Below are 15,610 nucleotides of genomic sequence, written 5' to 3'. Positions count from 1 at the left end.
AAGATGTGAGGGATGGGGAAAAATGAGCAGTTCAAACCAGTCAATTAGCCTCATAGTGTGATATCTGGGAGTCTTTTTCCTTTTGTACTTCTTAATACTTAAATGAGTGTTTGTGAAGCAGAAGAAAATTGGGACAAGCCTTTTTTTCAATATACTGGATGTGGGAAAGAAGGGAGATTAGTAAAAATTTTGATAATGCTAAGTATTTCTTTTTCTGCTACTGTTAGAAACATGCTATTTTCCCCATGAATAAGCTGTGACATGCCTCTGTGACTCAGTTTCCCTCCCTCAAGCTCTCTTGTTTCCTCTGGATGATGAGCACTTTGGGACTGTGGCAATTGCAGGACGTGTGTCTGTGGATTGTAGCCAAGAGCAAAAAATACCAGTCACAGATGGAGGGTCCCAAAAGGTGTAGAACATCCTGAAGCGCTTGATGCTTCAGTTTCTAATAGTGGCAGTGATAGGAATGCCAGTTCAGTCAGTGGACACAGGCAGTGTGGCTGACTCCACAGCGATGCAGAACACCTGATGAATGTGGAACACTTCCCATCTGTTGCTGTCCAAGTCTATATTGTGGTTTGTGAACACTTGGTGAAAGACTGCAAAACACTAACACATTCCAGTCTCTAGTCTTCCAGTAGCACCTGCTGTTTTGGGAGGACATTTTTCTGACACAGACTTGAGAAGCAGGCGTACGGGGCAGGTGGTTGTTGTGCTGTCTGTCAGTGATGCTTCGGCACCTCTCTCCGGAGTGTAAAGAATTCTCTCTGGGACAGCAAACAGTCTGTGTTGTCTTTCTTTTGTCTTTGTGTGTGGTTGGAGCATAAGCTGAAGTGATTTCTCAGTTGTCTTCCACTGATATAGTCAGGTTGTTGCCTACTTGTTACAAATCCCTTCAGTTTATTTTTGCAGGTTTGGACATAGGCATCAAAATTAAAAATAAATTGCTAGAATTGATCTGGAGTGGTATCAGCCTTCACTGTCTGCAAAGTAAATCTAATGAGAAATATACTAGACCAGGAAAGTTTTTTATATAATTTTTCTATAATTCTGTGATTTACTTCTGTCGAGTCTGCAAAGCAAAATATTATTTGGTTATCACATGGATATGAATTAGGATAGGCTAATGGTCTTGAAGGACATCTCTCTGTTATTCTTGGTTAGTTTATCTGGTCTGCAGTTAAACCACATCATTTATCAGGATGCTTCTGAGATGGCTCTGTGCTGACTCAGACTGGGACAGGCCAGGCTTCCATGAATGCCACTCAATATGTGGAGCTCTCAGGGCTGGTAAAGATCCATTAAGTCCTACCAGTGCCCTCATGGCTCTGGAATTAGCGTCTGTGGCCTTGTACTTCCCAAGATCACAATCTGGAGCTTTATCACAGCTCCATCTGCCCTCCTGCTGCTGGACAGCTTTGCTTGCACCTTACATTGCCGGCTCTGTCCCACTGTGTGTGACTTGTGGAAGGCAATGCCTTTCTTCACAGGGCAAGAGAGAGCTTGGCATGGGAGCTGCACAGTGGTGTCAGCTGAAGGGGGCTGCTGGAGGGCAGCTGGTCTGCCTTGTTCAGGCCAGGGACAGCTTAGAAAACTGACAAAACTTTCCCCCTGGATCAGGTTGGTCCTCCAGCGGTGTTGATGTGGATCTGTACCACTGTGCCAGGGCCCTGCTCAACAAGATGCTGACAGCAGTGTTCAAAGGGGGTCTAAATCAAAACTGGCCAGCTGGGACTAAAACCCCTCTAAGATCCTGCCACTGTTTTGTGAAAAGCTGGTCTCATCTGAGCCCAAATGCAAATTTTTCACCTCTTTAATCCCAGCTTGGCTTTGTAATGTGAATGCTATTTGAGTAGAAGTGCATTCCCTTTTTTCTTCTTTTCTTTCAAGTTGGGTAGGTGAGATTGTAGAGCAGCCTCCTGAAAAATGCCTGCAGGTCTTGTTTGTTGAAAGGGGTGTCTCTATCCAAGGTTCTCATAGCAGCTTCAGTTGTACCTGGTTTTTTGGGGCTTTGTTCAGTCAGGTTGGACACCCTCAAGGATGGTGATGGCTCCACAGTCCCTCTGGGCACCTGTGCTTTGTCTGAACAGCCTCATGGTGACAGTCTTCCTGTCTAGCTGGGATTTCTCCTGAGTCTGGTGCCACTCATCCTTCTGCCATGGAATACCTCTCAGAGGTGTCAATCACCTTCTCTACAGCCTTTCAGTGGGCAGCTGAAGTCACCAGTGAGGTGAGCCTTCCTTTTTGAGAGGAGCATAACTTTGTAGGAGGGATTAGAGGAACATGAGAACAATACCTCATTGTTTTACGTTGTGAACTCCTGGGAGATTATCCTGTTCCTAAGTGTATGTTTGTGTACTCCCTGAGTTTCTACATAATCCCAGTTCTCATTTGGTATTCTGTTACTATAATAATTATGTTGAAAGGTGACCTGCAGAAGAAAAGAGGGCTTTTGCTCCTTTGCTCTCTTTTCAATCTAAAAATGTAGAGAAATCCCCAAACTGTGGTTTGGTGGGTAGAATTTTTATTGGCTTGATTTTTTGGTGTTTCCTTCCTCCATGTGATACATACATTTTTCACTTCTCTGCTTTAGAAGGTTGTGTGAGTAATAATGGCAGGCAGCTTGGTAGGATTCAGGTGCCTAGGAAACCAGAAAGCGAGAAGACAGCTGAAGGGATAATTGACTTTTGGTTTTAAAGATGCCAGCTTTTGTTTAGCACACCCTCTTTTCTGAACTTGATCACTGAGCATGATTCTCTCTCTTTTACCTCCAGGCATGACTTGAGAAAGCTTTCAACCAATATTTTTCAGTAAAAATGGGCTTCCTCTTACTGATCGTTAAATATATAAATAAGCATAAGGGAGAACAGTCTATTCAAGATATTCTTTGTGCACTTTAAACTAGCAAAGAAAGCCAGTCAAAAAGGGTCAAATGCAGTTTTTTTTTCCTTTTCAGCTCACCTTTGAGGGCTGTATAAATCAAGACAAGGAATTTTCATTCTTTTAGGAAGCAAGTAGAGAGGTGGTGGAATTTACAAGCTCAGGTGTGTGATTGTGGGATTGTGTCAGGCTGTGGAAATCCTCCTTTCAGTCTTCATTTGGCACTCATGTGGTCCTCATAAGCTGACTGCTTTAGCAGCTGTAGCATATCTGCAAATATATACTTCCCATGCTGTATATCTATTTTGAGAAAGTACTGGCTACTACCATTAGGAAATGCTGAGCTACTTATTTTTTCCTCTTCAATTAAGCAAGTGATCAAAAGAGGAGACCATGCTGAGATAAATACATGCTTCCAGTATTTTAAGAAATGATATTTTTTTAAGTGGTGCTTCTTTCATGTGGAATTTATTGGTATTTGTTTTCAATAAATGAATCCCAGTCAATGGCCACTGTGTTATGTCAGTTAATACCATAAGAAACATTATTCATTTGATAGAGCAAAGAAATTTTGCTGAGATTAAAGAGGAATAAATGGGAGTTAATCTAGCATTTGACCTTCCAGTTTACCTGACAAAATTAAGGGAGGGACCACAGTGTTCTCTGCAGCTGATGATGGGAAGTGGAGAGGGAGGCACTGGGCTCTCCTCCCTGGTATCCATGGAAAGGATGCATGGGAATGGTTCAAAGCTGAAACATGGGAGGTTCAGACTGGACATTGGGAAGCATTTCTTTACCAAGAGGGTAATCAAACATTGGAACAGATTTCCTAGAGAGGCAATTGATGTCCCAAGCCTGTCAGTCTTAAGAGATGTTGGACAATGCCCTTAACCTGAAGTGGTCAGGCAGTGGGACTAGGTGGTCACTGTAGGTCCCTTCCAGCTGAACTGCTTTGTTCTGTTCTAGCATAATCATAGAATTCTGGTTACCTGCAGTTTGATCAGGTTTGGGTTTTTCTTCCCTTACTATGGGCAAAGTAGCTTAGACACTGTCTTCCTATCATAACACAGTCCTAAAGCAAATAATCCCTTTCCTCCTCCTTGTTCTGCACTGATATTTCCAAATCCAAACAGGATACAGGGATTATGGTGGGGTATGGTTGGAATGAGTCTGGTCAGTCCTGGTCCTACACTGTGAGGTCCATAGTTAGGTTTCTTTGGTGAGTCCAGATCCTGAAATTATGTATGGTCATTTAGCCAGAGCACAAAAGAGGCAGAGATATAGTCTTGTATCTCTGTGCTGAGAGAAGAGCAACACTCCTCTGGTTTTATTCAGCTTCCTAATGAGACTTCAGAATTCATTGCTTTCACTTCCCTCTAACTGAGTCAGCAAGCAGTATGTAGCCAAGCCCAAACCTATTTTAGGCTTTAGCTAGAATGCTTTGATTTTTTTTTTCCAGCTCAGAGGGACATTTGGAAGGCTGGTGTGGTACACAGTGGGAAGAAGCCCTCTGACATTATCTGAGGCAAAGAAGTGTTAAAATTCAGCCTGATTTTCACAGAAATTGCAGAAAATATCTGACTGTGAAATTGGAGTTGGTTCATAAATCTGCATGAAAACTTCCAGGCCTTGGAGCTCTGGGTCAATAATGCTGTCAGCCCGTGCCCTACCTCCGTCTTTGTGTTTATGATCCGTGTGCTGGCACATCACACACTTGATGTGCAGTGCAGGATGGGGCTGAAACAGCAGCTCACTGTTGCTGCTGAAGAGAGGTGACTTTAATGCTTGCTGTGCTTTATCTCCTGGAGCCGCCTGCCTGTGGCTGCTTAGGTGCAGAGAGTGATGATAGCTCCTGTCTAAGCTGTGGTCTCACTTAATGGTCTGCACAAGCAGTTCCTGCAGTCTTGTTGGGTGTTTTTTTAGCCATTACTTAAAGTATTTGCACTTGCAAATAATCAGTTTGAAACTTACTCTTATTTGAGCTTTAATGTACCTTAAAGACCACATGCCAAGAAAAGGGACTATCAGCTGTTTTTTAGTGGGAATTATTATAGTTCAGGTAGTGCAGTGCTAGTTCCAGAACATGGTGCTAACAGGAGTTTTTAGCATGTATTATAGATGTTTTTCTACATGAAAAGCTTTTCTTTTAATGCATTAATTATATTTGTCTTTGAGGGACTTTTCTTTAGCCAAAATAAATATTAGATAGAAAGACATTTTCACAGCTAGGTGTTTGAAGAATAAAAAATTTATCTGCCCTGGAGCTATGAAAGTAACAGACTTATATAATTTCAGTTAAAAAAAGGCAAAGTTTCAATGTTGATATTTCTTTTCTTATCAAAAATTTGAGATTTCACACGGCTGTAATTTTTTCATAAGAGAGCAAAATAGAGACAAAGTAAATTCCTTGTAGCGCTAAGGATTGTATTTATATGAGCTGCTGTAATGTTTTATTTCCATTCTGGTAGAGATTTCTACCAGATTAGAGATTATAAGAATTGATTTCTTGCCAGCCTCATCTAAGGGAGTCTTGCAAGTCTCCTGCAAATAAAATCACCTTCAGAATTGTTGCTCTATTTCTCTTTCTCCTTCTTGTGAAATTTATTTACCTTAAGGGTAGTAAGCTGTCAGACTTTTGATCTGTATGCATCTATACCTGTGATAAATTTTTGCCTTGGTTTAGAGCATAGTTAGTAAGTAAATACCAGTATTACTAGACAACAAATAATTTTGTTCATTTTTTTCAGCCATAGTAGCATGGTGATGGTGTAACAAGTAGTCATTGAGAGATTATCCTTTTTCTGAAAACATTTATTCTTTAATAGCAAAAAAGGAAGAGGGTTTTTTCCAAAGATTTTGTTTCATAGTACCTACTTCATAATTTTAAAATATATTTAAAGATAGAAAACCACTTATTTCAAAGAAATCCAGAACTCTCTTACCAATTTGTATGACAGAAGCATTTACATGGAGTTGCTTCAAACAAGATTGAAGCCTTCTGTAGGGCATTGAGCAGAGACTGTCAAAGATTTAAGCTAAATTTACACCAGATTGTGTTTATTGCTGCCTTTCTGTAGATGCAACTTATACTGACAAGAGAGTGCATACACTTTGCTGGGAATCAGATGTTTTTGTCATCATTGTTGCACTATTCCAGATCTTCTGCCTTAGTTTAAAAGGAAAGGGTGAGATGGTGAGATATACATCAGTGTTTGCTCTTAATGGGGTTAAGTCTCCATCCTTACCTTGAAAAAAACTTGGCTGTGGAGCAGTGGAAGGCAGGATAGTACAGGCTCTGGAGGGCCTCTCTCAAACAGAGGTTTAAAGGAGGCTGAAACTCAGGGTTTTGGGGCAAAAGGGTGCCTTCCTTACACACCACTGCTTTGTGGCCTTGCATTTTGAAGTTTCTACTCTGGAAGAGTGACTTCCCTGGCCACTGATGAATTTAAAATCAAGCTTTCCCTGGTGGAAGAAGGGTAGTTAATAAACATGCCAATAAACGCTTTCACCAATATGAGAAGTTTAGAAAATAAATATGGCACTATTTCCTTATAAGAGATTTTTATCTGTTAAATTTTATTGTAATCAGTTTATGAAGTCAACAAAATCTTGAAATGGAACTGCTTCTAAGTGTGGATTTTCTTTTTTTAGCACTGGTTGGACCATTCAAAATTCATTAAGAAGCAAATAAAAAGTAAGTACTGTGTCTCTGCCTATTTATTTTGTTATTTCCTAAAGAATTTGAATTTAGTGTATTAGAACATGATAGAGAATGTTTAAATATGGCCTCTAATGGAATAAATATTCCTTAGAAAAGAGTTTTAATTTAAGGGGTAATTGGCTGACCATGTCTAAAGGCCAGAGCACTTATTAAGCAGCAGCCAGGCCTTCAGAAGCCCTTGTTAAACCTGTGCTGTTTGTCTAAGGCAGAGTGGGTTGCCAGGTAATTTCAGTCTGATCTGTGAAATTGGGTTGCCTGGACACAGATCGCCATTCCTGTCACTGCTTCTGATCCACAACAGATATCCTGCAATTTCTTTCAGAGAGTGAATGGAAAATACTTCATTGTGTAATGATTAATTTTTAAACCTTTTTTCCATATTATTATTTTAAGAGTTTAACTAGCAGAAATACCTGCTGTTTTGTCAAATGTAGTTCTGAAATAGCTGCTGTTTCATCAAAGGCAGTTTTGGATGGAGGGGTTGGTGGACTGTATTTTCTGTGAAAATTGTCTGAGGCAGGGAAGTAGTTCCTGGATTTTTGATAATCTGGTTGCAGGCTTGGGTACAGTACAGCATTGGCATTAACATGTTTTGTTAGAATGCTGCAGTTGGCAACAGTCATGCGCCATGAAGACATGGCTTCTGTGAGATTAAAATGTGTTCTTCAAGAAAATTGTTGACTGCCTTGGAGGACCTTGCAGAGGTAGATCTTGATTGCTTCAGTGGTGTTTTGCCTTTTTTTTTTTTATATAAGTACCCAAGTATCCAGATGATTTTTGTAAACAGTGGAGTTCTTCAGAGGCCTTTAGGATAGTTTGCTGTCACCCCATGGTGTGTGGGTGTCAGCCTGCTAGAATCCATGGTGAAGATAGCTGCTGTGGGTAAGGTTTTTGCTGTTTGGTTTTCTCTCCCCTTTTCATCACATAACTGCTTTACCTTAGGTGACTAGCTGGTTTGCAGCTGCACTTTCTCTAATAGCCTTGTCCTGGAAAATCAGTGATTCTGTAGAACCTTCAGCCAATTTAGTTGCATTTTTTTGTCTGTTTTTAATGTGTGAAGAGCCTGTTTTAAAAAGAATTCAGCAAATCGTGGCTCTGAGGAATGCTGAAGAGGGAAGCAATTTGTTGGGTTGTTGTAAAGGTCTGTCTCACAACAGGTTACTTTCCTTTACCTTGAATTCAGCAGATGCTTTGTGAAGAGTTCCTCTTTCATGATGGATGTTGCTCACTGCTGTCTTTTCCAAGTCATTTTCTCAGCTTTGCAGACCTCACCAGTGGTGCTGAGCTGTGAGCTCAGGGTGCTATAACCTGACTTACAGGAGCTGTGAGGGAGACAGAATCAAAGCTCTAATTAGCTGCATATAAGTTAGTGGAAGGATCATTAATAGGCACGTGTTTGCTTGTTGATGTGGTGTTATAGAAGATCTTAGAAAAGTGAGGAAAAATGATTTGTCCATCAATTAATACATCAGCAGGCAGCTGGCTGGAAGATGAGAGTTAGGCAGATGAGGATGCAATGGTCACAGTTTCATGGTAGCTGGATAACTTCCTGTTATCTGTGTTACATGGGAAGTTCGATGTAGCATTCACCTTCTGACTTCAGGTAACACAATTCTTGCAACCCCATGGAATTTTTGAGCTTCCTGTATTCATGGGTGCCAGAGTCTTCTCCAGAACTTTTCAGTCTATTTATCTTACCTTTTCAATTAATGTGTTTCAGTTGAAAGCTGATCTATTGGGTAGGGGGTTTTTTGGAGTAGTGTTTGTGCCTGGTAAGAAGGAGCATCACCCTCTCCTTCCCTCTTCCTTCCATTTCCCCCTGGGCCCAGCAACAGGGTGTGTACCTAGAAACTTGTCATTCACAGCATGCTATGAGGCACCCCTCTTTAGACGAAAATGGGTTTGCCAAATGGACTATTGGCTTGATAAATTTCAGTTAATGAGTATCAAAAAGTATGGTAATCATCTATATTTTTTGTTTATTGCATGCATTTTTGAATTTAAAAAATCATTAAATATTTTCTTTGACGAATCTGAAACATGTAATTAATTTTGGGTCTCTTGGGCTGTGGGGTGGTGTGGCAGCTGTTCTGCCTTAGCAGGGCTACAATGAGTGTAAATCTTTTTTCCCCATTTCAAATCTCTGCATGTGCAGTTGGACCTCCGTACACGCTGCATTTTCGCATTAAGTACTACTCGTCAGAGCCCAACAACCTTCACGAGGAGTTCACAAGGTAGGAACTGCGCGTGGCTGACGGGGATTTGAGACATCTCAGGCACGTGGGGGTACTGCAAGCAGGTGATTAGAGCTTTCTTATTAAGGGTGCTCATTTTGTCTGCCTTCTTAGGTGTTTTCCTACTGTCAGAGTAACATCATGTTTTTTATTTGCTGCCAGAAAGCATCCATGGGGCTTTCCAAGCGTGTTGGTGTGTAGGAGATGCTGTGTTCTGGTGCTTTGAAGTTGCAAAGAAGGGCAGAGTTGGGTGGGGAAAGCTGCAGCTGGGAGACACCTGCTCTTGATATCTGCCATCCTCTGAGAGGGGTTTCCATTATGTCCTGCTAAATGCCAGTGCCCTGCTTTGTTCCTGCTGCCCTCAGACTTGGGGGTGATTTAATAATGGTACCAGGGGTAGAGGATTTTGGGAATAGCCAGCTTGAGCTCTGAGTTAACAGTGAATTGAATCCCTTCTGCTTCCCCGTAGTTCTCTGTGAAGCAAAAGCCTGCATTGTATAAAGTCACTCTACAAATATCTGGAAGTCTCTTGTTTCAATCTGCTGGGCTCTTTCTGTGGACCTGTGCCTTGGTGGATCCATAGCACCTTGGTTCAGAGTGTATTCTGAGAGCTGGGAAAGCAGCAGCTGGGGTTTACTTATCTTTTGTATCTGCTTACTTTGTGTCTTCTCTGTATAATATTCATCTATCTTAATGTTACTTTATCTTTTCTTTTGTTCTGCCTCTCACCGTAGGGCACTTTCTGTGTCTTCTAATTTGCTTGGCAATAATCAGTGTACTCCTAATCAGCCTGAGGTGTTTAAGGATGGTTGATTGTTGTAGTTCATGTGCATGTGATGTTTACACTAAACTTGTGCCTGCAGGCAGATGATTACTGTCTCCCTGCTGTCTGCTGTGCCCACCATGCGTTTTTTTCACTGCCTGAGACAAGATTAAAGGGCTAATTGTCATCACCTCATGACAGAGACACAGGGTCTTCAATATCTGTTATCAGTTTAGCCCAGCAGTGATAATTCAATAAAAGGGCATATTCCTATAGAATGTATCAATAATTTATGGAAATCCCTGCCACTTATGTAGCTAAGTATAAGATCTTGAGAGAATCCAAAAATCTGGATGATTTATGGACATCTCTAATGAGAAAATGCAGTTAAATTAGTAGGAATAATATGTGTTTTCTGGAAATTGATGTAAGTCTTCATACATCAGGGTGCATGTCTGACAAGTATTACATTTCCCCTGTGGTCAAATTATGACATTACTGTCTACCACAAGATTTCTTTCTTATGTGCTCTGAAGCATATGATCCTAGTCACTGTGAGATTGGGTTTCTGAGCTATGTGATCATTGCTGTGATCAAGTAAGACATTTTGTCTGAAAGTATTAACCTCTGATGCCTTGTGATCTAATTATTGCTGAAAGGTGACATTTCAGAAGACTATTTTAATTAGAAAAACACTTTAGTCAGCTAAATATTCAGTGTTGTCAACAATTTCTTTTAATTATAAGCTTGGCAGAAGACCACTGTGAAACTGTGTAAGAAAAATTGTGGTGCCTTTTTTTTCCTTCTTTCTTTTTTTTTTTTTCATTTTTGGTTGGGGAAAGTAATTTTGAATTTAAGAAATCTATAGTTCCTAAATTTTTATTCTTCTAATTTATGGAGGGTTTTTTTAAGAGTCTTTGTGCTAGTCTTTGTGCTAGTCTTTGTGTCATATTTTCCATGTAGCATGTAGAGTGAAAAGTGAAGATTAATAATTGTACACTCAAAATCATTCCAAGTAGAAGAAAAATCGTCCTTAACAGTAACTGTGAATTTTCCAGGCAGGAGGTGTTCATAATTCCTTCTGGAGATCTGCTTTGTAGTAGACTTCCATTTATAGTAAAGCTAAAAACATCATATTCTCATAATTAACACATTATTGGGAAGCATTAAAACCCTTTACCTGCTCTGGTTTTGTGTTTAAAAAGACAGTTGAAATACGGTGCATTTTGGAAGACATCTTCTATCACTTATGTGTGACCTGATTAGTTAGTTTAGTTAGAAGAACAACAGAGGAACATGTCTCTACTTGATGTTGTGGAGAATTTTCTAAGGTATCTTGTTGATTTGGAGTAGCAGCAATTGAGCTGCCAGTGTTTGCCAGCCTGTGCTCAGTAAAGGAAGAAGGGTAAGCCATACCCATCAGAATGGGGCTGCAGCACTGCACCAGCCCCCTGAAACTGATAGGTGCACTGCCTAGAGTCTTCTTGCAAGTTTAGAAGAGTTCATGGGATTGTGAATGATCTGGGCTACCAATAAGAACAGGATGTATACTTGTCTACCCTTAATCTACACATGCAAATACCCAGATTTGATTGGCAGTCAGGTATTAGCCAAATATGTGAATCAGGGATGTACCAAAGAGCTAACATGGATAAATCTGATTCTGCTCTAGTGTTATCATGAGATATTTTAATCTTCCTTTTCATTTCTGTTTCCCTGTGTGATTCCAACTGTTTGTCCTTCACCACATTCGCTCCATGTTCTCTGTGATGAAAAAGCCCCACTTTGTCTTTCTAGCATCCTTTGTAAAGACAGGAGAGGTCTGTGTTTGCATTCACTGGGCTCTCAGGAGTGCCTCGTGCTTTCCTCTCTTGAGTCACTCACCTTTGCAAGCCTCACCCCACAGTGTCCAGAGCAGTGCAGAGCCTGCCTCTGCCTTCCTGCCCTCTACACACCCCTTGCATGACCCAGGGCGCTTGTGCATGCCTCAGAGCCCACTCTCAGAGGTGTCAATGAAGCATGCCTACAACTGAAGGTTAGCAAAGAACAGCTTAAAATACTACAACAGTGTGAAGGCTGTAAATTCCTACTTGGTGTACTAAATAAATGTGTGAGCTCTATGGAATTCTTTTATTCAGAACTCTGCTATTTTTAAGTGACATTTTGGTATGAAACTTTCTGTTTGCCCAATTTGGACTTTTTCCCTGTTCTGTATTTATGTGTGAGAAGGCAGTCCTGAAGCCTTCATGCCTTTATCTGTGTTTTGTTTCTAGATACTGTAGTTCAATTCCTGTCTGAATTAGGTGAGACCCAAGTTTAGGACAACACTGCAGTGTAAGTAACATTTAGGTTGCTGTGGTGTATGCTCAGATAGAGCACATCCTTAACAGCAAGGCTTTGGACAATGTCCCAGCCACAACCAGTGGACAAAAAATGATCTTCTCTTTGATTTTAGTGGAAGCTGTGGGAGCTTTGAAGCTTGTAGGGTGTATCTGTGTGATCCCAATGGCCCTTTTTTCTAAAGAGCAAGTTATTAAAGTTGCTGTTACTACTCAATGAATTGGGATATTCTTCCAGCCACTGGAACTAGAAGGATGCCACTATAATTACTTTTGACTTTCCGAATTTTTTATTTGTCAGGTACCTGTTTGTATTACAGCTCCGGCAAGACATTCTTTCAGGGAAGTAAGTACCTTTTTACCCTTGTAGCTGTAATTTAAGGAATTTATAATAGTTAATCTCCTGGTGCATTTTGTTTTTCTTTAGAATACAGACATATAGAACATTGTATGTCTCCTGACTATATTACTGACAACCAGAATGGGTAAAGATTTTGATGGATTGATGAGGTGATGGAAATGTTTAAAGAGAGTGAAAACTGTCCTGGGTTTTATGACCTGAAAATGTAACATGGGCTTGCCACATTTTTTCAGTATGGTGGGTGAAAGAGAGGATGAGAAAATTGCAGTGCAACACTTTTTGTTCAGGTCAACTCTGAAAAAATACTTTGTGTTTTTATAGTCTTACCCTGACCAATATTCATTCACACATGCACTAATTTATTTTTTTATTACAGAAATGAAAAACCTTAAACCCATATATTTGAAAATACAGTGTTATAGTAAAAATGGTTCCCTAGTTGATTTAGTGTTTTCTCTGTTGGTTCAATCTTGTTTTATGGTGAAGTGTATCATATTTAATGCTAATCAGAATGTACCAACTTAGGAAATAATGATACACAAGTAACAATTAATTGTAGATATTTCATAGCATGAGTAGTTTGTGGAAATTAATGTTTCCAGTTTTTCTATCAGGCTTCTTTTTAGCTTTATTGCAAGAGGATTTCACTGACAAGAGATGTGATTTTTATAGTTTTGTGTTTTGTTTTGTTTTTAAGACTGAAATGCCCATATGAAACTGCTGTTGAACTAGCAGCTCTGTGTCTTCAAGGTATGCCATCTTTTGAAAGTGGTTTGTCCTAATTTATTAAAAAACTCACCTGCTGGTTTCTTTTCCTTTGGTACTAATGCATTCTTACTGATCATATATAAATGCCATTCTTTTACCCAAGGAGGAGAATTTTAGGGAGATCACTTTCTTGACTTGCCTCCATTCGTAACTTCTGAACTGCATTAGCCAATATCAGCACACCTGCTATGGGGAGGGAGTCTCTAAAGCATGGCTGGACAAAAGTTTCATGGAAGCCCAGGGCTGATCAGGGAAGAAGGACCCAAAATAGCTCCCTGCTGCGGGAGAAGCTGTGGTGCATGCACAAGTGTTACCACTTGAGGCAGAAGAGCCAGCTGGCCCTTCACACAGTTTGTGGGAGGTGGGTGCCTGTGAATTTGGGCTTCCTGCTGCCTGAACTGTGCCTGGGAGAGGAAGCCTCCACAGTGGGTGACTCAGGAGATGGTTCCAGGGCAGGAGGGAGGGAGTGGCAGGTACTGGAGAGGAGAGAATTACATGGGGGGAGGGTAAAGAACTAAGATCACTTCTTAGTGGCAGGAGCAAGGATTTCACTATGTAAAAGCACTTCCGGTACACTGGGTTTCATTACGTTATTGTAGGACAGTGTGGTTTTTTGTTGCTGCAAGCATGTTAATACAAATATTTGTTCCATTTCAAGCAATTTGTTTTGCAGATGGGGAGGAAATTTTTGTAATGAAGCTCAAACCAAGTTCATTTTTTTCTAAAAGAAAGTGCAGTGAGCTGGACCATTCTAAGCAAATAGCAGCAACATTCATTGGAATGAAAAATTCTCTTCCTCTTTCACTGGTGGTTGGGCCATGGCACACAGACAGCTTGGGCAGAGTTGCTTAGTTTAATACAGCAGTGGAAGTAACTCAGTGATTCTAGATGGACTTGACAGGCAAAACTGTGAATTCAAGCAGCAACAGGTGTAAATTTTAAGGCAGTGGATTGTTTTACTGCAGCAGTTGGCACAACTGTGATTGTCAGGTGTGCAGAGAGCTGCTGCAGGCAGACTCCTTTTGTCTTTTTGAGGTGAAGGAAATATGGAGCCCAAATTTGATTTGTTGCTTATGTTTCCACAGATAAAAGCTCCAGTAGCCTCACATCTGGTCCAAGCAAAGAGGACCAAGCAAACAATAATAGGTTAATGCCTCAACATTTTGGGTAGCTGCTAACACCTGTGATTATTGTGTAAATGCAATACAATTGCTGTCCATCATGTTTATGATTTGTCCAGCTATCTACCAAAACTAATACCCTTGCTGTCTGTGGGAACATTGTTTTATGCTTTTTTGCTGTCTTTTTTATTTTCAGTTTCAGTTTTCCACTATTTTGACATCATTGCAATAAGCTTGTCCCAAATTATTTCATTATTGCAACTCATTCATTCTCTTTGCTGACATACATAATAATAAGCATTTTTGGTGTCAAGTTTGCTACATTTTATTGACATTGGAAACATAATTAAGCAGAAAAGTATAAAGAAATTTTGATTATTCCCTCCTCAGTAGGTTACATTTTCTTTGTAAAATGCAGTCTTGCTCCTTAGTGTGCTTTTCCTAAGAGTGAGAAAAAGCTATGAATTGCTATTTAGGCACTGGTAGTCTGAGCCCTCTGAAAGAAAAGTCTTTTTACAGATAAGCTTTAAATTTCATACATGTCTCATTTTATCAAGGGAGTTTTCTGTTAAAGTAATTCTTGATTTGTTGCCAGTCCCATGAAGGAAATTCTGTAGCAAGGAACACTGGTTTATAGTATGGGGTAACATATGAAGCAGATAGGTAATATTACGCTTCATTTAGGGTTTATCTGTGGAAATGTCATCAAACTTGAGTTCTCACTGTTACAGTTAGTTTTTAACTGCATCATTAGTGTTGTATGGTCTTAGTGCTTAACCAGATATACTTTTGAAGCTGCTAATTATATTGGAAAAGAAAACATTTTCTCACATCTCCAATTTTCAGTTCTAATCATAAGATATTTTCATGGAATACTGCAAAATTTGTTTCCCTCAGTATAAAAGAATCAGCTATATATTTTTAAAAAAATATATTTTTTGGCATTTTCAAAAACTTTCTAGGAAACATCCTTTTGAAATGTCCCCCAGGTTATTTTTTGAAGAACACAGATAATGTGTATGCATTACATATTCATACATATGTATATGTGTTATGTAACACCTGCCCCACCTTCCAATCTCCCCCCCCCCCCCCCCAAGAAGGGGCATGCCAAAGCATGTCATGAAGACAAAAATGAAGAGATGGGTCTTCTGCTTTGCCCTTGCATCTCAAAATATGAGTGCTGCTGAGCCTGTGTGTCTTCTGTCCTACAAGCTCACGATTCTTCTTATCCCTACACATCCTCCTTACAGCACAGGCAGCCTTTGTTCCCCGCCTTCTCTCTCAGATAAGTAGTATAGAAATCTCCCATGTTTTTCCTAGATGGTTGGCAACACATCAAACTTCAGACCCATACCTTTTTCTCTCCCCTTTAATTCCTCCTTGCTAATGTGTTTGCTGTGGCTCCCTCTAGTATCCTGGA

The 15,610-nt window shown here is 40.1% G+C and overlaps 1 protein-coding gene across 3 annotated transcripts in view; it reads left to right on the top strand.

Moving 5' to 3' along the window:
- The window catches only part of EPB41L4B (erythrocyte membrane protein band 4.1 like 4B), a 168,609-nt gene that overhangs the window by 55,411 nt on the left and 97,588 nt on the right, over nt 1–15,610 (top strand). For all 3 annotated transcript variants that reach the window (XM_058800164.1, XM_058800156.1, XM_058800171.1), the window contains exons 3-6: nt 6,532–6,574; nt 8,757–8,835; nt 12,239–12,283; nt 12,996–13,048. In XM_058800164.1, the coding sequence (XP_058656147.1) occupies nt 6,532–6,574; nt 8,757–8,835; nt 12,239–12,283; nt 12,996–13,048 (220 nt within the window). The remainder of the gene's footprint in view (nt 1–6,531; nt 6,575–8,756; nt 8,836–12,238; nt 12,284–12,995; nt 13,049–15,610) is intronic.

Source organism: Ammospiza caudacuta, chromosome 1, assembly GCF_027887145.1.
Source record: "Ammospiza caudacuta isolate bAmmCau1 chromosome 1, bAmmCau1.pri, whole genome shotgun sequence".
NCBI classification, from domain to species: Eukaryota; Metazoa; Chordata; class Aves; order Passeriformes; family Passerellidae; genus Ammospiza; species Ammospiza caudacuta.
The sequence above is the reverse complement of the archived record's forward strand: the minus strand, read 5'-3'. Positions and strand labels throughout refer to the sequence as shown.